The 22,500-nt window shown below is 44.7% G+C and overlaps 1 protein-coding gene across 1 annotated transcript in view; it reads right to left on the bottom strand.

Annotated features, from left to right (window-relative positions):
- The window catches only part of LOC310780362 (rap1 GTPase-activating protein 1-like), a gene marked incomplete at its 5' end in the record, with an annotated part of 65,060 nt that overhangs the window by 34,993 nt on the left and 7,567 nt on the right, over window positions 1-22,500 (bottom strand). The window contains one exon of the mRNA XM_083640936.1: window positions 11,618-11,653. Within this exon, the coding sequence (XP_083497062.1) occupies window positions 11,618-11,653 (36 nt within the window). The remainder of the gene's footprint in view (window positions 1-11,617; window positions 11,654-22,500) is intronic.

Raw genomic sequence — 22,500 nt, 5'->3', positions numbered from 1 at the left:
CTACCTCTCTCTCCTCTCATCTCTCTCCTCTCATCTCTCCTCTCTCCTCTAGCAGCTATGAGCCTCTAGTCTCTCAATGATAATGACACAATATTCCTCATCCTCAGGCAGAGAGACATGTGCTCAGATACAGCAGGCTGGATCCTAATCCCATGGATTTATAGCACGTGCAAACCAAGTGTTGGCAACTGTGTGTCCAACGTCAATATGTTTGAATTGATAAAGCTACAGTTAATGGTATTGTGCATATAGCATAGGCTACTATGGATGCTTGGCAGGCTGGTTCCAAAGCTGCTCAGAAACTAATCTATTTGATTTGTGGGCGGCTGCGTGTGACCAGCCATTGACCTCCAAGGACAGTTAAGGGTTAAGGAGGCCAATCATATAGATGTATTAGATAGCATCCAGCATGGCGTGGCAGGGCCTCTCCGGCCAATCAGAGATGTGATAGCATCCAGCATGGCGTGTCAGGCCTATCCAGCCAATCAGAGATGTGATAGCATCCAGCATGGCGTGTCAGGGCCTCTCCAGCCAATCAGAGATGTGATAGCATCCAGCATGGCGTGTCAGGGCCTCTCCAGCAGGCATGATGATGGGCAGCTGTTTTGAAACCCAATGTGCCACTTATTTATGCGTTATTATGCGTTATTTCAGTGCAGAGTTACCTGCCCTATATCTCCTCTGTGATCTGTTACTAATGAAGACGTGCGTTTGACAAATATATTGTCAAATCAGATTGTATTTTATCACTTGAAATGCCAGGTGTAAACACCCCCAAAACGCATTGAAGATGGATTGCAATCTGATCGGCCAAACCACCTCCGGAGGTGGTCAGGGATGCATTGTGTACACATTGAACACAAGTGTACATGCAATGTGTCCTCTCAATCTGGATACAACAACTTTATGCGGATTGAGAGGACAACCATTTCTGCAATCAGATTGCAATCTGATTGCAATCTGATGGCAGAAAACGCATGTTAGCGCCAGGTGTAACTGGAATCATAGACTCTTGTGTGTTTGCCTGTAGAGATGACTCTGATGTAGGAGGTTTCATACTCCTCATGCTGTGTTGTTTTGAAACCCCGCCTCCAGTGACCTCTCAAACAAATTTGCTATGTTTGACCAAGGCCATCATTTGTTTACAAGGCAAAGTAGGAGGAACAACTGATTCATACATTAAAGGAAAATCATAGCTTTATAATCTCACTCATCTGCAGCACACCTGTGACTGGGACTGGCCTTGATGTTTTTCTTTTTCTTTCTTTAGTATCTGTTTTTTTATTTATTTATTTGATTATTATTATGATAACCATGTTTATTATTATAACCCTGCAGCTCATTTTGAAATGGAATTTCACCTTTGAGTTCGGTGATGAATTGACGTGAGAAGGCCTTTAGATATTCATGGGATATGAAATGTTATGGTGTTGATGATGACTTGCAGTTAGCCTGTGTGACTCAGCCTCTCTCTCACTCAGCCAGCTCAGACCAGGTGTGGAGAAACGCTCGGAGCGGACAGGGAGGCGAGGCATAGATGCAAAACACACTGCAAAAAACATATTTTTTTTCTTAGTGTGCGTGGGTGTGGGGATGTGGTAAGATAGTTTGCACCTGTTGCAAAAACGGTATTGAAACAAATAACAATTACTTCTCTTAAATAAAGCAGATCGTGCCACTTGTATCTCGTTATTGTCATTTGACTGAAACAAACCGATTTGCATTGGAAACAAGTTAAATTCTCGCCCTATTTTGCACTGGTTTTTTAGAAGCATAAGATTCAATATTGGAATAAATGATGAGTCTGTGAGTATTACAGGAGATATTAGAGATATTATATATTATATTGTCCACACCCACATGTTCCAACACTACTTTTCAGAACAGGGAGTCCGGGTAGTGTAGTGGTAGATTCCCTGCTACCAAAACGACGGTCGTAGGTTCGCGCCCCCGTGTTACCTCTGGCTTGGTCGGACGTCCATACAGGCATGATTGGCTGTGTCTGCGGGTGGGAAGCTGGATTGAGGCTATGTGTCCTGGTCGCTGCACTAGCGCCTCCTCTCGTCGGTCGGGGCGCCTGGTCGGGGCGGAAGGGAACTGGTGGGAATAGCGTTATCCTCCCACGTACTGCGTCTTGCCGGTGAAGCTCCCCGCTGTCGGGTGAAAAGAAGCGGCTGGCAACTGTGCACGTGTCGGAGGAAGCATGGTGCTAGTCTACGGCTCTCCCCAGATCGGCAGAGGGCGGAGCAGCGACGGGGGCAGTAGGGGGAATAATTGGCCAAGTACAATTGGGCAGAAAATGGGGGAAAATCAGACAAAAAATAAATCCGAACAGACGTACTGACAAAAGATGCAGGCATTTATTGTGTTCCCTTATGTTCCAGAAATAAGAAATGGCTTTTTTGACCTTTTAATTACTACAAGAATTCTGTAACAATAAGCACAATTAATGTTATGAACATTGTCGTTCGAAGTTGCCCTAGGCTGCTTACAAGTTACAATGCCTATATGAAGATGTATTTCAGACCCACTGGACCTTCAGATTCAGCTGTTTGCTCTGTGGCCTTGTGGCACCCGTGTCATCCCACATTACTGTGATGACACTGAGAAGATCAGATGTTAGGAGGAGCCGCAGCCTCCTGGCATCTTAAAACTTCTCCAAAATAAGTCACTTAAAGTAGCAACACCTGCTGCCTTGTCTCTAGCACCAGTCCTCTGCTAGGAGAGGAGGATCACATGTGCTATGAATGACCACAGAAACCAGGCCTGGAATTGCCCTGTTCTTCCCAAACCCCCCCTCAGCCTGAGATGAAAGACTCAGACAAATAGCAGGAGGATGATTGTTTCTGTGGAGTGAAACCATTCCACTGCTCTAAGTGGTGCTTGTGCCCGGCTCATGTATCAGTAGCGTGTCTCATAGAGAGACAAAGTGACCGCCTAGTACTTGCTGCTTCAGCACTGTACCAGAGATTTTCATCTGCCATTTATTTTCCCATAGACATTTCGTAAAATGCTTATAAAAATAGTTTTACTTGGTCAAACCAAACGGTTCAGATATATTTAGAAACAGGAGAGACCGCATAACATTTCACTCAGACCAAAACGTAAAAGAATGCGGGTTAACACGTTAAGTGCCATAGCCGAGATAATTCGTCTTACATAATCCAACGCTTGAGTGCCAGAGCCGAGTTTACTCGTCTTACATAAACATTTTTTTTTTTTGACGGTGGGACATCAATCAACAACTTTTACATCTTCGAGATCACTATTGGAGCAAGAGAATGTGTATAATCTATTTTACCGACCCACTAAGTGTTGACAGTGCTCCCCCAGACGACCGAAATCAAAGAAAAAACTGCCGCGGGAGCAAGCCATTCAAGGAAATGGCGAGGCGATTTTACAGTAATCCATTTCAGACTTGTCTTGCCGAGAGCGGCCGCGCGCAGGCAGCAGCACACAGAGAGCGGAGAGCGATTTGCAAAATAGATTATAGGTGAAACACACTTTGAAACACCTCAGAAAGGCCAGAATCAACATCTGCCCATCGCCCACGCATTCTCCGGCCCATCTTGACTCGCACAAGGAGCGTCCGCACGCAGGCAAGCAGGCAGGCAGGCACGCAGGCAGGCAGGCAGGCAGCAGCAACGCGCTTCTGACACGCCCGCTGTGAGCCAGGAGGAAGGAGGAGAAGACACACGGAGGGAGGAGTTTGAATGAGAGGGGTGTTTCCTGTTGTTATGGAGGAAATTACTGTTCAAAACTATTGTTTAGAATGTCTGACGGTCTTACTGATGCCAAAAATGAATGGTTAAAGTGACTGTTTCACAAAAAGCCATTTATCTCTGAATAAATTTCCAGACGCTGAAACCATGCTGTACTCAACGGCTAATATCTACATAACTACTAACTCTGCAAACTAACTCTTTTAGACAGAGAAAGCACACATTCTATTAGTTATTTTTAGATGATTGGTGTTCATGAATTCTTAACAGAAAATAATCCTCGGCTGTTGTAAAATGAGCCAGAATCGTCAAAAACACCCCTGGCACAACTTACCTACAGGATTGAAAACATGGCTGGCACTCAATGTGTTAACACATTCAGTGCCAAGGACGTCTGTGGACGTCCTAAAAAAAAGTAACGAGGAGTGCCAAGGACGTCTGTGGACGTCCTAAAATCATAATTCATATTATTCCATAATTCTGCTGTTTAAGGTCGTACCTAGCCAGTGAGCATGAATCCCTTCAAGGGATCACACGGCGCCACCTTAAACATCGTCACAGGAGCTGCTCCACCCACCTCAGATCCTTTACTTTGTACAGGAGACAGCGGAGAAAGCGGCGATCAAAGTGGAAACGGATGCATGCTTCAGCCAGAGCCGTATATATTGCTCTGTCTACAGCGGACAGTGGGCTCGGCTGCATCCGCGCTCACAACTGAGCTCTTATGCTTCTATCTATCTCCACACGATTTCCTAGAAAGCCAGCATCCGAAGCCGAACGGCCAAGCCTTTTCGTTCAGTCGCGTTTGCCAGCGCGCATCATTTCCTTCTTGATGGGCGCTGGGATCTGTCCGGGGCAAAAACGAGAAAACAAACTCTGTGCGTGTGGGAGGAGCCCGCAGCTCAGAGGTGGAGAGGGGAGAGGGGGGAGGGGGGGGGGGGGAGAGGGGTGTGTGGCACACAGGCTTCACAGAAACCACACCACACGCCACCACATCAGAAAACACCAGCCAGAGTCAGTGAATGTGCTCGAAATTAGAGTGCAAAAGGTATTCATAAAAGGGCCTATATCTTGGAAACTAAAAAAAAACGACAGAAAACCCTTGAAAGTGCACTTTTTTGAGAGGCTGTAATTTCATAATGGAACTGTCTAGAAACAAAATTTCTTCTTTGGAAGAAGCAGGAGTGTTCAATGTTTCATTAAAGTCCAGCCCCGTTAATATAGCCATAATAGAAAAAATTCTATAGCTGTTTTCAACTGAATGGAAGTGAATCTGGCACAGGCTCCAGACAATTTTACTGAAGCGCTGTGGCACTGAATGTGTTAAAAGAAAATATTTTTTCGATTTTGTTTTTTAAAGTTTTGGTCCGAGTGAAATGTTCTATGGTCTCCCCCGATGAAGTAAAACTATTTTTATAGGCATTTTACGAAATGTCTATGGGAAAATAAATTGCGGAAGAAAATCTCTGGTACAGTGCTGAAGCAGGAAGTGACGTTCAATTTGCTTCTCTATTTGGCTAGATTTTGTGTCCCAAGGGCAATGTGGGAAAAAAAAGCATTTAGAAAAAGAAATCCCCTCCCCACTCGTCACAAGGTGAACGTTTCAATTGCATCAGCATGTGCGCATGGTGACATTGTGAGCGTGAGCAGGAAGTCACATGATTGTGGAAAATGCGCGCAACCTTTTGAAGCCCTCCCCCTGTCCTCAACCTTAAAACTTCCTCCAGCCAGCAGCAATCAGACAAAAGCAAATATTGGACGGCATTGAGAAAGAAGATAAGGTTGAAGAGGCCTTTTTGTTCCCTGGGAAACTGTGTTTATGAAAGGCCTTGTAATACAAACAATAAGATACGGCAGGCTTTATCAAGAGTGCACAACCGCCTAATTGTTTTTACTGGAGATGACGAGTGCACACTTTTTCTATATAACTGCATCCAATGAAAGAATAGAAAAATACTGCTTAACCCATTGATACGATACCTGATGCATCATTTGCGTGTATATCCCGCATTTGTGTGCGTATCCCTTTAAGACCGCGAACCGCGTTAACGCGGTTCACGGTCTTAAAGGGATACACACACAAATGCTGCATCAGGTATCAATGGGTTAACAATATGGCAGTGCTATCAAATACTACTTGCCAGGCATGATAAATAATACAACCTCTGTAGGACCATGAGTGATGTGAGGAGACTCCTTGATGGGTTCTGTTCCAAACAGCTTACGGTGCCGCGGCCTCCTCCCCTGACAGCTGGCCTAGCTTTAGTATGCGTTGAGGTACAGCAGGTATCTTTGAATAAAGCATGGCCCCCCTCCATCAACAGTTTCCCGGCGACGTTTCACCTGGTCTTCTTATCCGTCACAGTGTCGCTGTCTGGATTTCCAAGGAAACACGCCCCCCCTGGGGAAATCACCGCCATGTAGATGTGTAGCCTTTTCAACATCCGACTTGTCACTGTGCAGAATCTTGTCTGAGCTGTGTGTGTTTTGAGTGTGATATGACAGCTACTGGCGTATTTTAGCTCTAAATGTCATGTCGTCTGATTCAGCTAGCTAGCCTATAGCGCACATCCTGCCTATCAATCAGATAACGACAACAACTAAAAGGGCAGTCGGAGAGTGCAGACCTCTGCGAAGGTTTGTGCTATTATAGCTTGTTCGTGAGTCGGATCGAGATCCGGTCTCCCCATTGGCCCATGCTACACGCTTCCATGAAGTCTCATGAAGTCTTCTCCGTAATCCGTAGCATAGCAGGCAACTGCCAATCAGGCAACAACACCAGGGATAAATCCAAGCGACACAACAACGGTAAACAAAGATCCTGGATGGCTCTTACCACCAGCTTTGCACCATGAAGGCACGGGAGCTGAATAGACTGTGGGGAAGTCAAGGAAATGAAAACTGCCTGAACAACTTTGCCACCCAAAAGCTCCAAGGATCAGATTCAAGTTAAAGTCTCATGGAGTTTTCCGTAATCCGCTGACAAACAAACAAACAAACAAACAGACAAACAAATGGCACCGAAAACATAACCTCCTTGGCAGAAGTAATAATTTGACATTTCCATGGACCCCATTATATACAGTATCACTTTAAAGGACTTTTACTTTGCACGTTATAATTTATAATTTGAGATTTTCTGTTTGCTCCATTTTCTGTTATTGCTGTGATCACTGATCACTAATCACTGATCACTCAAGACAAATTCCTCGTTTGTAATCTGATTACTCACTATGGCTATTCAAATGATCTTGAATCTTAAAGATAAGACCTCGCCAGCGATAGTGCAACAAAATTGATTTCCTATCATCCAATGGAGACAGTCGGCATATGTGGGAACACCCACAAAATGTTTACCCCACTCGGCTGGCGCGCGAGTGGGGTAAAACCGCCCATATATCTCAATGGGCTGACTCACCAAAGGACGGTGCTGTGGCTCTAAACGACAGGTTTGGGGATATAGAGCAGGTACATCGATGTCTGTTCAGATGTGCGTTTACTGCGGGGGTTAAATCCCCGATCGTGTCTGCCTGGGCTGGGCTAGCAGCTAAATACTAACTCTGCTGAATGGATAGAACGGGGGCTTTACCCCCACCCTGACCACGCCCCCAGCCAGCTAACCCAGCATCTATGACGAGACAACCTATGGGAGAAGTTGAAAGAATGGCCTCAGTCAGGTCCGGCCTCAGCGCCTGTTCTTCACGTTCATCACAGCATCCTTTGCATATAAGCAAGCAACTGCCAACCAGGCAACACCAGGGATCAATCCAAGCTACACAACAACTGTAAACGAAGATCCTGGATGGCTATAACCACCATCTTTGCACCAGAAGGCACGGGAGCTGAATAGACTGTTGGGAAGTCAAGGACATGAAAACTTTACCACCCAAAAGCTCCAAGGATCAGATTCAAGTAAAAAAAAAAAAAAAAAAAAAAGTCCTGACAGACATTTCTGGCACCTGTCTCATTCTTCAACAGCCCGCATTTATCTATTCTGAGCCTTATGTGAAGACGTTTTGTGCTGGTGCTGGATGTTGGCTGACACGTTGCTATTTGGATTAGAATGGGTTAGAACCCGGCGGCTAGATGTCACTTTTGGTGCTATATTTATTTGGGTCGGACAGACAGACAGCAGAGGAGACCAACAGAGAGGGCCTTGGCTGATCGGCCTTGACAGTTTGCTCTCGCACTATGAGCCCCCTCTCTCTTCCAGAACCTCAGCTTGACATGCCCAGAGGAGCAAGGTGACAACGGGCCGGGCTCTCTCCACACTGCACCACCGCCGCGCGGTGACATCGGACCTCACACTGCAAAGGAGTGGCAAAGGAGCATGATGGAGAATGACACCTCACAGCCATGCACTGAACACAGAGCGTTGGCAATAACACCTCTTTGCACACAGACGCAGGACAAACAGATGATGAAATAGAGAGCATCGTAATTGAGGAATCACATCACACACTTCAGAATCGATAGTAAACTCGTTCAGTAGCATGAATATAAACAAGATAAAGGAGAGAAAAGTGTTCTTGGAATGCTTTGGAGAAGGACATGAGGCCATATTTAATCAAAATAACCGCCACATGCTGTGTTGCTGTCGCACTTTGAGGACACATTTAATATTCTTCGCTTTTTACTCAATCATAACACTATTGCAGACTGCTCTTGTGTCAACAGGTTCAAAACACTATATACCACTAGGGCAGGGGTTCCCAAACGTTTTTGGCTTGTTCTAAAAAATCTGACTTTTTTTTCCTCAAAATTCTGACGGTAACTTCGAATTCTGACTTTAATCTCAGAATTCTGACTTAATTCTCAGAATCCTGATTTAAAGTTATAATCTAAAAGATTTTCCATTTTCCATTTTCCAACATTTTAAACACCGCAATAACGCTTCGCCGTTGGTATGCACGGTTGCATTAACTGATATAGGTTCGGAAAATATTATTGACGTGCGAATTAATCGCACGAAAAAAACGCTCCCGATGTGTAAGGACCTTTAACCTTCATCCTTCCTTCCTAGAGAACCTGGAGGCGGAGCCTGTGTCTCGCGTGCATCTTGAAAGCGCAGCCCTGACCTGTGTTGGGTGCATGGAGCCCACTCTCCTGGGTGAGCCGAGGCCTGGCTGGGACAGCAGGTTCACTGGCCAAGTTGTCTTAATGAACAGGCGAGAAGTTATCCAATGACAGCTTGCCACACTAATCTGTCCTGCTCCAGGGACAGAGGAGGAGAGTGCACTCTGTCAGTACGTACGTATGCATGTGTTAGAGAGAGAGAGGGAGAGAGACACAGAGAGAGAGGGAGAGAGACACAGAGAGAGAGGGAGAGACAGAAAGAGAGAGGGAGAGAGACACAGAGAGAGAGGGGGAGAGAGACACAGAGAGAGGGAGAGACACAGAGAGAGAGGGAGAGACACAGAGAGACGGAGAGAGACAGAGAGAGAGGTTCTTATACCTCCGTATCGCTGCGACCCCTGCTAACCCGCCTCTTCCATTTCCTCCCATCAGGGAAGCTTAGTAAGACAGGATTACAACCAATTACAGGCCTCCCCCCGGAGAGAGCGGAGACAAGGCCTATGGATCAGCTGTTTACTGTGTGACCCCACCCCCGCTGAGCAGATGGAAACTGCTTGTTGTAACATTTAATCAACCATCATATCCAGGGGGATTATTCAAAACAGACAGAAGCGGTAGAAATGCTGAGACATCAGAAGGGACAACCAGGTCCCTGAAGATCATCAAGGACACAAACCACCCCCACAACAGCCTGTTCTCCCTGTTACCCTCAAGGAGGAGATACAGGGTCCCAAAAGCACGCACAAATCGCTTGAGGGACAGTTTCTTCCCGCAGGCCACGAGACTCCTTAACCTACACAAATAAACTCCCAACAATCATGTAGTAGCTGTACTGTAGCTGCTACCATTACATATGTTTAATTGTGTCTATGCTATTTGCACCTGTGCAGTTGAGCGTGCCTCTCACACTCGAAATGACTCGCACTAGTTAATATAGTAGTGTCTGTTATAAGGATTGCACATTATAGTCATTTACACTAATCCTAGTCCTTGGATATGGGCATGGCACAAGCTCTTGTGAGTAATACACACATCAGGCAGGTGACCTGGAATCTTATCGACCAGCTGATAGCGGTTCAATCCTACAATTGTTACAGGTGTAATTCTGTGCAAGTCGATAATTATCACAATTACTTTTCAGGCAGGCTTCAAAAGCAAAACTCACCAGAATTTCCTTGGCCTTCCGAATCGGAAAGGTGAGCATGGCATTTTTGCAGGTTTGTGCTTTTACAGGTGTGCTGTACTCCACATCCTGCCCCTCACACCTGCAGGAAAACCTCAGCTCAGTTTGGACTCTGGCTCTCCCAGTTGGCACGAGGTTCGTCTTGGCTTCAGAAAAGACGAAATGGCCTTCTTATCGTGCTTTTTCTCCTTCAGCTTAACACACTGAGCAATCCTATCTTCTACAAGCAACTGATTTTGTGAAACACTTGATGCCACCGTCACAGGGCAGCAGCACCACAGAGGTTCTCCTTCAGAGTATCTTGGGAAGGATTCCAAGAACGCATCAAGCAGTTATTCATTGAATTCCTCTCTGCTTTGAAGAAGACCGACTCTGCGCGAGGAGGACGGCTGTGAGAAGAACCACGTGTGACTGCTGCTGCTGTTGAGCACTAAATTACAATCTTCTCTTTGTTGTGATAGGAAGCGCTGCAGACATACTGTTCTCTTCTTTGGTCTCATCCGGCTCATCCACTCCCGCCCCTTCCTCCTTCCTCCTTCCTCCTTCCTCCTCCTCCTCCTCTTCACGTCCTCACACTCTTTGGCTCTCCTCCTGTGTCGTCTTCTGTCCTCTTCTTCTAGCTCCGTTTGCTCATCGTCTCCTGTCCTCCAGCATCTCTCCTCCACCTCTCCTCTGTCGTCTATAGAGAGGAGCTCTGCAGCAGCAGCAGCAGCAGCAGCTCTGTTAGCCGGTGCAGTTAGCAGCAGCAGCAGCACCAGGCTGTCGTCTCTGCTGAGTAATGCGGGCCTATAATAGCGGGCCGGGCCCGGCGGGACCGATCTGTCTGGACGTGTCTTCCAGAGGGGAGGGGGATGAGGATAGTGTGGTGAGGTAACTGCTTATCCCGGTGCAGTCAGACAGAGGTGGGGGGGGGGGAGTGGGGGGCGAAGGCCAGGACATCCGTGCCACCGTGGCTAGAAAGCTTTGGCGAGCGGGGCGGCCTATCTGCAGCGGCAGCAGGGGGGTGCACGCTCAGCTCCCCCCCCCCCCGCACACACACACAAAGCAGAGCTCGAAGTGTGCCAACACTGCAGAGATGCGCCTGGCATCACTTTTTACTGTAGCAACCGGAGGGGGGGTTCCGTGCAGACTGGATGGTTGGGGTGGGCGGTGTAGGACTTTAGCCAGGGGGCAAGGGCAAACATGCCCCCCAAGAAATCTCAGAATGCCCCTAAAAACCATGATCCAGGGGCAAAAATTGCCCCCAAAATTTTGATCATTTTATTTTCATTAAAGAAAATGAATTAAAAATAGAATTTCCATCTCTGACACACACTCAGCACCTGCTGAGTGGGTCCGGCAGCGTCCCCACTCCTGCCCATCTGTCGCACCTCTCCCCGGCTCATTCATCTTACTTAGACTCTCCTCGCTGGACCGATTCTCCAGTATAACTTACACGGTGACATTGAACAACTCCAAGGAGAGGCGAGCCTGGCTGCATGAGAGAATTATGATTCATTCGTGTTTAGCCAAACTCAAAAAGGCCACGTGAAACTGAAAGCAGACATTTGGGAAAACACCGCAATGTCCTGATAATAATTGACCAGGTTCAAGGACAAACAACAACCAAAAAAAGCGAGACAGAAGAATGACTCACCAGATGCTCCTGGCCCTGGAGAATGTCTTGTCCACTCTGAAAAGAGTACAAATGAAAGTTAAGCCATTAAAAGCAGCGTTATTAATGTGATATGATTTATCGACAAGTTTATGCGACACTTTTAATGTCTTTTTTATTCGTCTCTGGCAGAAATAATTAATTGGATTGATAGCGGTAATAGTGTGCTTGGCAATACACCATTTCGAAGTCGAAGGCCTATAAAAATGAAATGAAATAAAATCAATGTGGCGTAAAACACTTGCTTTTTGTCGTAAACTTAATGCTATTAATAACTCTGCTAAACAGGTACATGCATTATGCAATCCACAATAAAGACACATGTGCCAAGTTAGAAGAAAACATATAGCATACTAAAGATTTTGACCTTGAAAATGTAATATATTTTATTATACACAACACCAGGTGGCATACGAATGAGTCCCTCACTCTGCCAATGGCTTCCACACCTGTCAGCAGCAGTCTCTGTTCCCCTCTGCAGAAATGCAGAAGCATAGAGAAGTGTCCATTCCACTTAGAAAAAGTCCACTCGGCTGAGAGAGAGGGATGGTTACTGTGAGCTGCAGTTCACTCAAATAACTCTTACTGTGAGCTGCAGTTAACTCAAATAACTCTTACTGTGAGCTGTAGTTAACTCAAATAACTCTTACTGTGAGCTGCAGTTCACTCAAATAACTCTTACTGTGAGCTGCAGTTAACTCAAATAACTCTTTCTGTGAGCTGCAGCTAACTCAAATAACTCTTACTGTGAGCTGCAGTTAACTCAAATAACTCTTACTGTGAGCTGCAGTTGACTCAAATAACTCTTACTGTGAGCTGCAGTTGACTCAAATAACTCTTACTGTGAGCTGCAGTTAACTCAAATAACTCTTGCTGTGAGCTGCAGTTAACTCAAATACGGTAACTCTTTCTGTGAGCTGCAGTTAACTCAAATAACTCTTACTGTGAGCTGCAGTTCACTCAAATAACTCTTACTGTGAGCTGCAGTTAACTCAAATAACTCTTACTGTGAGCTGCAGTTCACTCAAATAACTCTTACTGTGAGCTGCAGTTAACTCAAATAACTCTTGCTGTGAGCTGCAGTTAACTCAAATAACTCTTGCTGTGAGCTGCAGTTCACTCAAATAACTCTTACTGTGAGCTGCAGTTCACTCAAATAACTCTTACTGTGAGCTGCAGTTAACTCAAATAACTCTTACTGTGAGCTGCAGTTAACTCAAATAACTCTTACTGTGAGCTGCAGTTAACTCAAATAACTCTTACTGTGAGCTGCAGTTCACTCAAATAACTCTTACTGTGAGCTGCAGTTAACTCAAATAACTCTAGCTGTGAGCTGCAGTTAACTCAAATAACTCTTACTGTGAGCTGCAGTTAACTCAAATAACTCTTACTGTGAGCTGCAGTTAACTCAAATAACTCTTACTGTGAGCTGCAGTTCACTCAAATAACTCTTACTGTGAGCTGCAGTTAACTCAAATAACTCTTACTGTGAGCTGCAGTTCACTCAAATAACTCTTACTGTGAGCTGCAGTTCACTCAAATAACTCTTACTGTGAGCTGCAGTTCACTCAAATAACTCTTACTGTGAGCTGCAGTTAACTCAAATAACTCTTACTGTGAGCTGCAGTTCACTCAAATAACTCTTACTGTGAGCTGCAGTTAACTCAAATAACTCTTGCTGTGAGCTGCAGTTAACTCAAATAACTCTTGCTGTGAGCTGCAGTTCACTCAAATAACTCTTACTGTGAGCTGCAGCTAACTCAAATAACTCTTACTGTGAGCTGCAGTTCACTCAAATAACTCTTGCTGTGAGCTGCAGTTCACTCAAATAACTCTTTCTGTGAGCTGCAGTTAACTCAAATAACTCTTACTGTGAGCTGCAGTTAACTCAAATAACTCTTACTGTGAGCTGCAGTTAACTCAAATAACTCCTGCCATCTGTTAAAGTAGCTTTTCTGGTGAAAGGGTGATTATTACCAGCCTGGTGTTTCCTGAGACAAATTAAAATGGTCCTGGTTTGAATCCACAACATGATGCCTAGCCTATTACCACTGTCAGTAAACCATCATCTTGCCTTAGAAGCATGGTGCAGATTTTTTTTTTTTTTATTAAATAAATTTACATTTTGGGGCCATGATTAGATAAATTTAATACATAATACATATATACATATCAAAACACATACATACATACATTTATAAATTTAATATTAAATAAATATAATAAATAAATAAATAAATAAAATTAAAAAATAAATAAAAAATAAAAAATAAAAAATAAATAAATAAATAAATAAATAAATAAATAAATAAATAAATAAAAATATTTTACAGGCCCCCAGGGCAGAAATATGCAGATGGCATTCTATATGGGTGTTCAACACCTGTGACATCACTTTCTGCTAGGCCTGATGTGGCCCTGAGGTGTACAGTTCCATTTCAGAGGCCAGGTTCTTTACAAAAACGAGTCTAGATGCAGCTACAATATGTGTGATAAATGAAAGAAAAAATCCCAATGCTACTGTATATAGCCCTCCCACACATTAATGCAATGTGCTCTTTTAAAGGTTCTGAGGAGTGATCATCACTGCAACAACATGTTCATTGGTTCTTTTGAATAAGCGGATGATGCAGTGTTGGGGAAGCTTCTCAGTTGACAACTGAGAATGCACATTCCCCTTTTATGCCAATAGATGGCACTGTGTGTGCAAAAGAAACATCAACACAACTTCACTTAGTGATTTCCTTTGAGGCAATCCTGGGAGCAGCACAGGTGTGAACTTGCATTCAGCTGTGGGTTCGACTTGGTGGAGAGATCGTGAGTGATAATAAATTAGTATAGTAGAGCGACAGATTTCCCACGTGAGAGTCACGCTCACGCCCCTTACTCAAGATATACCATTTCCATCTGGGCTGCTATTTATATCGCCTGCCGTTCACAGCTGATCCAATAAATACCCCATCTCGTTTGGATGTCTGTCTAATTGGCTGCCACTAACGACCTTGTAACTCGTAGACGGAAGAAAAAGCCGGTAGTATGTGGGATATTACTTGGTTTTTGGGTCAATCTAAATTAAGTCTGGAAACAAGCCCTGTTGATGTTTTTGGATCACTTGTGGAAGCTTCATCAGATCTCCAGCTGGATGCTCCAGAGCTGTGTCACTGTTGACCCCACCTCCCCTTACTAACCACGTCCAACTCCACCCCACCACCACCCCAGAGCTGTGTCACTGTTGACCCTGAGGCCCTTACTAACCACGTCCAACTCCACCCCACCACCACCACCCCTCCTCCCACAGCTGCTGTCTGCCTGCTGTCCAGCTGGTGTGTCCCCCCAGAGCCACCACCACAATCCAGATCTCTTACTCATCACTCCCGGGCCAGGATTAGTCTGCACATTCAATGGAAGTCACATGACACAACACCACCATATCAGGAATCCAACAGGCGCCTCTGGTGTTAGAGCTGGCATATTATCTTACAGCCTATAGCGCCACCTATATGCGAGTCTAGGCTCAAATCATTCAGAGGCACAAAACTTACAAGGTGAGTTATACAGTACGAGCTGATGTCATTTTTGTTCATACATGTATATGTATTAAACAGGTTTGTATTGTAAGGCAGATTGTTTGAGACAAATCCATTCCCAAGCAGTGTTGGGGGTAACTCATTAGAAAAGTAACATATTACATGTAATATATTACTTTTAGCAGTAACTCAGTAATATAACTTATTACTTATAGGATTTCAGTAATATTATACCAGTTACTTTGTCAAGTAAATCAAGTTACAAATTGAGTTACTTTTTTTTATCAAAGCACATATTTAAATCATTTCTTAATCAAACTGTGTGTTTTTATGCAAATAACCACTATAGATGACAATAACAAAGCAAAAGGATAACTTTTAGAATTTTGGATGGTTTACACTGACTTCAAGGCAGTTGAAATTCTTTTTCGGGATGGTTCCGGGGCGGCGATGTCATTCCGCTACTGCAGTTATTTTGGTGAAAGTCATGCAAAAGTAGTGTAATAAGTAAGGAGTTACTCTACACAGACAGTAATATTGTAAAGTAACGTATTACTTTCAAATGAAAGTAACTAGTAGTATATTACATTTTGAAAGTAACTTGCCCAACACTGGTCCCAAGTGGTAACTTATAAACGAGAAGTTAGCACTTCCTGGCGCCATTTGAGAAGGACCTTTTCTTTTGTCTTCTTTTTCTTCTTCTTCCTTTTTCTTTTGGGGGGAAATGAAATGAAAACCCTAGAACTTCCTCTTTCCGAGAAAGCGTGTGTTAGTGAGAGGAAACAGCTCCAGGGGGGGATATGCTTGTTCACTGTACTGTTAAGAGTCACGAATCAGCCGCAGCAGAGTTGACGACGTGGTACAGTGGGTCGCTGCCCCTCCACTGCACAAGATCACTCGCCAATCATTCTCCACCCCCGAGTCCGACCGGCGGGCCTCCGCCTCCGCGTGACATAATGACACTAAGATGGATCGCAGAATGTGCTATCGGTCCGGATGTCACTGAGTCACGTGCAGATAAGTCTTTATCTGACACGAAATGCATACTTGTGCTCGGGACAGAGAGAGAGAGAAAAATACACCAAAGTCTTTGGCGGGGTGTTGGCTCAGTTCACGTGGAGTGGAGCTCACTCACTAATGTGAGCTGTCTCATGCACTACATCGCTTGGAGCAATATTTTCTAAAACCCTGTCCTGCGGTGCTCACCCCGTTTCACGGAATTCCCATTGAATGAAATCAAGCAGGGAGTGTCTTTTTCCCCCTGGATGAAGGCTCTCTAAAGTGAAACACCAGCACCAATAGAGAGGCAAAGTGACCGCCTACTTCCTGCTTCAGCACTGTACCAAAGATTTTCATCCGCCATTTATTTTCCCATAGACATTTCGTAAAATGCGTATAAAAATAGTTTTACTGGTTCAAACCAAACGGTACACAGCTATATTTAGAAACAGGAGAGATCGCATAACATTTAACTGGGAATGCGGGTTTAAAGAAAATATTTTTTCGATGTTTTTTTTTTTAAAGTTTTGGTCCGAGTGAAATGTTCTATGGTCTCTCGCGATTATAGCGTTAGCTGAACCGTTTGGTTCAACAAAGTACAACTATTTTATAAGCATTTTACGAATTGTCTATGGGGAAATAAATGGCGGATGAAAATCTCTGGTACAGTGCTGCTGAAGCAGGAAGTGACGTTCCACTTTGCCTCTCTATACAGGGAAGTGTTTATAAACCTGACTGGTCACTAAGAGAAATCACAGCATCACACACCCCGATGTTGAAGCCTACTGTCAACATAGGGTGACTGATGACGGGTGGACTTATCAAAGATTTGTTGAGATTATGAAATGAACATGCTCTTCTCCTTCTCCTCTAGTAAGCTGCCAAAACACACATACCGGTACATAGATTATACGGAACAGTACACGTGAGTACTTGGCCACGTCTCAAATATTGTACTTGTCTGACTGACACCAAGCTGCGATCTGAAGAGGATCTGAGCTGTGTCTGATGAAAGGCGATAAGGTTGTTTTCAGACAGGGGGGCAAGATACACAACACACTGTATGTATGCTAAAGGAGAAGCTGCCCCACCTTCTGTCTTATCTGCTCTTTTGCATTCCACTATTCTCTGCACATTTTGTGAAACGCTGCAGTTCCGTCAGCATCTTCTTTTTGTTATTAAAAGTACATAACGATGAAATGCTTCTTGATATGTCGAGTCATTAAGTTGGATTATAATTGTGTTTGTTGCTTATTATTCCACTTGCTGCTACGTCGGTAAACCTTGTATGTTTTTGAATAATGACCACTTCAGTAGTGTTTTGTGTAAGCTCACGCGCTAGTGGCCATCTGGAGGGCTTTGAGAAATCACACCCAGGTGTTGAAGTCACCGGTGCAGGTTTACGCAGGGCTGCCACTTCTCCCCCGCCCCCCCTCTCCATATGCATAGGACCCATGCAGAGGTTCTCAAATGTTTTTCAGCCAAGGACCCCTTACAAGATAGAAAATATACCAGGGACCCCCCTCATTCTGATTTGTGATTTTGGGCTAAGCTTAATTGTTTCCACGGTGACGTGCTTGACTTTTAAATTGATAGGTTTGTTTGATTAGACTGTAATCCGTGAACCATTTTAGATTTAAAGCATCAAATATTTTCGTTGAACTATGAAGCTTGAAATAAAAACTTTTTTTTTTTTTCCAGAAAACTTTTCGCGGACCCCCTTGCAAAGTGCCACGGACCCCTGGGGGTCCCCAGACCCCGATTTGAGAACCACTGGCATAGGCTACTCCTGATTGGTCTATACTCCCATGCTACAAACTGACATCGTGCTAGCTAAACAAATTTCTACCTCGTGCTACAAACGGACACATATCTCATTTGAAGAAGCGGCTGCACCACTTAAAAATAAATATTCAATCAATCAATCAATCAATCAATCAGCCAATCAGTTAGTGAGTCAATCAAGAATCAATCACAACGAAAGTCAACTTTGTCTTCTGATAGATCCCAGGCCTGCAGTGGATAACATGCAGACAAAGAAGAAGCAGAAGGGCTGGCAACAGCGAGAAAAGACAGACTCTCTCAGCAAAACAAAGAATAGTCTGTTTGTCTCTGAGAGAAGTATGGAGAGAATTGGAATGGACACACAAGTATAGCAATAACAAATCTGCCTGTGCCAATGCATTCGTAAAGTATGAGTCATAATTTGGACATTTAAATCTCACAGTTGAAAACAGCCTGTCGTCTATGGCCGATTGTTTTCTTTCTGTGGAGAGCACATGGACTAGACGAGCCAGCACATTTAGGTTTACACAGCGCGCATAGGAATCATAGCTCAGCAGGTGGCAGCCAAATACGATTCTGGCAAATTGTTTGTCAATGAGGTATCAACCCAATGGTGGTTTCCATGGAAACAAACGAGGGATAAAATGGCTCAATGCGGCCCTCAGAAACCATTGGCCATCACCATGTCCACAGCCGTGACACTTGACAACGAGTTTACTCAACTCAATCTGCCTTTAACCCATTGATAACCGATGCAGCATTTGTGTGTGTATCCCTTTAAGACCGCGAACCGCGTTGACGCGGTTCGCGGTCTTAAAGGGATACACACACAAATGAGGGATATACACGCAAATGCTGCATCAGGTATCAATGGGTTAAAGTGTAGCTCCTAATTTGTTTCCCTGTTAAACCTTCACATTTTCATCACCTCGACTTTAGTATTTCAGCTTCATGGTGGGTGAAGGTTCAAATTCAATCCCACCATCACCAACCACCAGCAAGACTGTCGCAGAAGGAAAACTGAGCCGAGGCCCATGATGTTCTATCAAGTCATCTACACTGCTTAGGCAAGTAGGTCACCAGACAGGGTTGAGGAGTCAGTCCTGATGGAATCCAGTGGAGCGCAAAACAACGTTCTTGTTCAGCAGCCAGTGTGCTGCGCTAACATGTTCTTGAAGAGGGACTCCATATCTGAAATATGAGCACGTTTTAATTCAGGATCATTTCAGATGCTGAAAAGAACACACGTCTGATCTCAATATTGTCCTGAAACACCAACTGCATAATCCAGTGGTTGTCAAATCCTTTCACATGAAGGACCCCTAAACGGACAAAAATTAGACCAGATAAGATTGATGCTTTTAGATGTTTGATTACAGAAAGTGTATAAAACCCATGACCAAAATAGTCGTTGTGTTACTTATGAATGGAATTATAGCTAAAATAAATGACCCCACCCTTTTGGCTGGGGACCCCCCTGGAACCCCCACAAGGACCCCTGGGGGTCCCCGGACCACCATTTGAGAACCACTGGCTCATAATCACTGAGACAAGCCTTTGAGAGACATTTCTATGAAATCACAGCACGCTGTGCAACTGATACTGAGAACATGAAGCTGAGAGAGAAGCCAGGTCCTGTGACTCCAGATGATTCCTGCTCCCCACTGTGTGGAGACACTGTTCATATTACAGCCAAGTGACCCAGCTGGCCTAAGAACAATCTCAACAACACTGATGAAAAGGCCACAGATCCTCCACCCTGAACACAGCAGGGATTATTTATCATCAGCTCATATCTTTAGCAATACATTTTTAAAATGTTGATTTCTTTCACCTTGAATTTGCACACACTCTAGTCTACCATCGTTGCAAAGCAAGAAATGGACTCTCTGCCCTTTCACTTCCAAAGCCCTTATTGGAGTCAGGAAGGAAGAAAAGTCCATTGAGTGGCCAATTTAAAATGCTTATATGCTGCTAAGCACCAATGTAAGCACCAAGCACCAATGTAAGCACCAAAGTAAGCACCAAAGTAAGCACCAAATCCAATGTAAACGCCTCTGAAGCCCAGGCGCTGGCTGTGGAGAACGGGTAAGTAAGCACATTCACATTTTGAGCTCAACTGTGAGTGAGATGCTATTGAGTTTAGACAGCGGGATGTCCAGGGTGAATGTCCAGCAGAATAAAAGAAGGTGGATGTCTAGATGAATACACACACACCTTTTCACTTCTGTTCTGAATAAAGTTCATTATATCATTAGCACCTACATAAACATCCATTTTGACTCGGGGAGATATGGACCGAAAATCATATCTCTGTATTTTTTAGTTGAATGGCGATACATGATACAAAAGTTCAGTCGTAACTTGTAATTTTTTGAAAAATAATCAGTCATGGCAAAAAGGCAGTCAAGGAACAGCTTGAACAGTCTCACTCAGTTCAGAAAATTCCATCACTTTAGTGGAATGCAGCCTTATGCCATATATATCACCGATTACCATCCCAAATCTAAGATGATATATCTAGTCTCATATCACGACGTCGATATAATATTGATATAGGTTGAGCCGAGGCGATGTCTCGTCATAGACGCTGGGTTAGCTGGCTCAGCCTGGCTGGGGGGCGTGGTCAGGGTGGGGTAAATCCCCCGTGCTATCCATTCAGCAAAGTTAGCATTTAGCTGCTGGCCCAGCCCAGGCAGACACGATCAGGGATTCAACCACCGCAGTAAACGCACATCTGAACAGACGTCTTGTGTTCTGCTCTAGAATCCCCAATCCTGTAGTGTAGAGCCGCAGCACCGTACTTTGGTGAGTCAGCCCATTGAGATATATGGGCGGTTTTACCCCACTCGCACGCCAGCCGTATAACATTTTGTGGGCGTTCCCTTCCCACACATGTCGACTGTCTCTATTGTCCTACACTCATTCTCCTATTCTGCTCCTCCAGTCATCCACTGAGAACGTTTCAGAATAGAATGAAGATTATAAACAATTGACTGGGTGGGAAGTCACACACAAACGCCTTGGGCAATCTTAGACAATTTCTATATATATATAATAACTGTATATAATATATATATGACTAATAATAGTAAATACTGGGTGAACAATAGCGGAGGAGAGCGACTCCAGACTGCCTACTGTAGCTGGGCCCACATGGGCTGAATGAGGCCATTGATTGGCTAAATGAAAGTAAAGTGGCTGAATGTTCTCATTTATGCTACGGTACAGTGCCATACAGTCTGTGTGAACACACACACACACACACACACACACACACACACACACACACACACACTCACTCACACTGACACACACTCACGCACACGCACACACTCACGCATGCACACACAGTGTACTCACACTCACACACTCTCACACTCTCACACACACACACACACACACACGCACGCGCACACGCACACACACACACACACACACACACACACACACACACACACACACACACACACACACACACACACAGTCACACACACACTCACACTCACACACACTGGTACCAGAGCTATGCTGACTGGCAACACTGTCACTGCTCCATCTATCATATTATCCACCTTGCAAACACAGAAACACACACACACACACGCACATGCGCACGCACACACTCACACTCACACACACACACACGCACACACGCACACACACACACACACACAGAGTGAGTAGTCTGAACTTTTGTCTAGTTGTTGTGTTGATCTTTGTATTAGCTAATGTAGTCAAGAACAGCAGTTGTTCTAATAGCTGAACTTGCAGTGGCAGTCCAGTGTGTTTTTAAACTGAATGGTTGGAGCCACACTCAACATGTGTTAATGCGACAGACAGACAGACAGACACTGTGTGTGTGTTAACTAGCATCGAGTTACAGTGTGCAACACAACACAACTGCAGTGCTGCTTCTCCACCTGTTGAGCGCAGGCGGCCACCATCTGAGCTCTTGGTAGCCACCCAAAAAAGTAACAAGCCTAAAATACAGCCCTTCAGTTCTAAGAATGTTGGGAACAAGAATAGGTTGCCCCAGTGACTACTAGCTAGTAGCTAGCTGCAGCTCCGCCGGTGCTGTGCTACTGAAAGGTACCCATTGTGAATATGAATGAATGTCTGAGTAAATATGAATAGGGTCGCCCTACATCTCCTGTTTGTTTTGCCACTGCCCTAGGAGAGCGACGTGAATGGCCTCCTGTTCTCGAGAGGCCCTGCCTCACCGTCTAATCTGCTTTTGTCATGCAAACTTCAGCTTTTGTCGAGTGCAAACGCCCACTCCTCCTCCACACTGCCCCCGCAGGCTGTCCTCCACTCCTCCTCCACGCTGCCCCCGCAGGCTGGCTGTCCTCCATGATGGAATATTCAATAGCACTCAAACACATACGCCTCAGGGACGACACTAGAGAGACAACTGGCAGCGGCGTCTAAGATGATCAAAGTATATATACACGATGTGTCGACGTCGATAAACGATAAGCTTGGACCAAAGTGAAGCCTGATTTCGACATTAAAATACGGTAAAACAGCCGTTCCTCCAATCTTCTTGACGTG

The sequence above is a fragment of the Poromitra crassiceps genome (assembly GCF_964638095.1).
Source record: "Poromitra crassiceps genome assembly, chromosome: 8".
In the NCBI taxonomy this organism is placed as follows: Eukaryota; Metazoa; Chordata; class Actinopteri; order Beryciformes; family Melamphaidae; genus Poromitra; species Poromitra crassiceps.
This window is presented reverse-complemented; position numbering and strand designations above follow the sequence as displayed.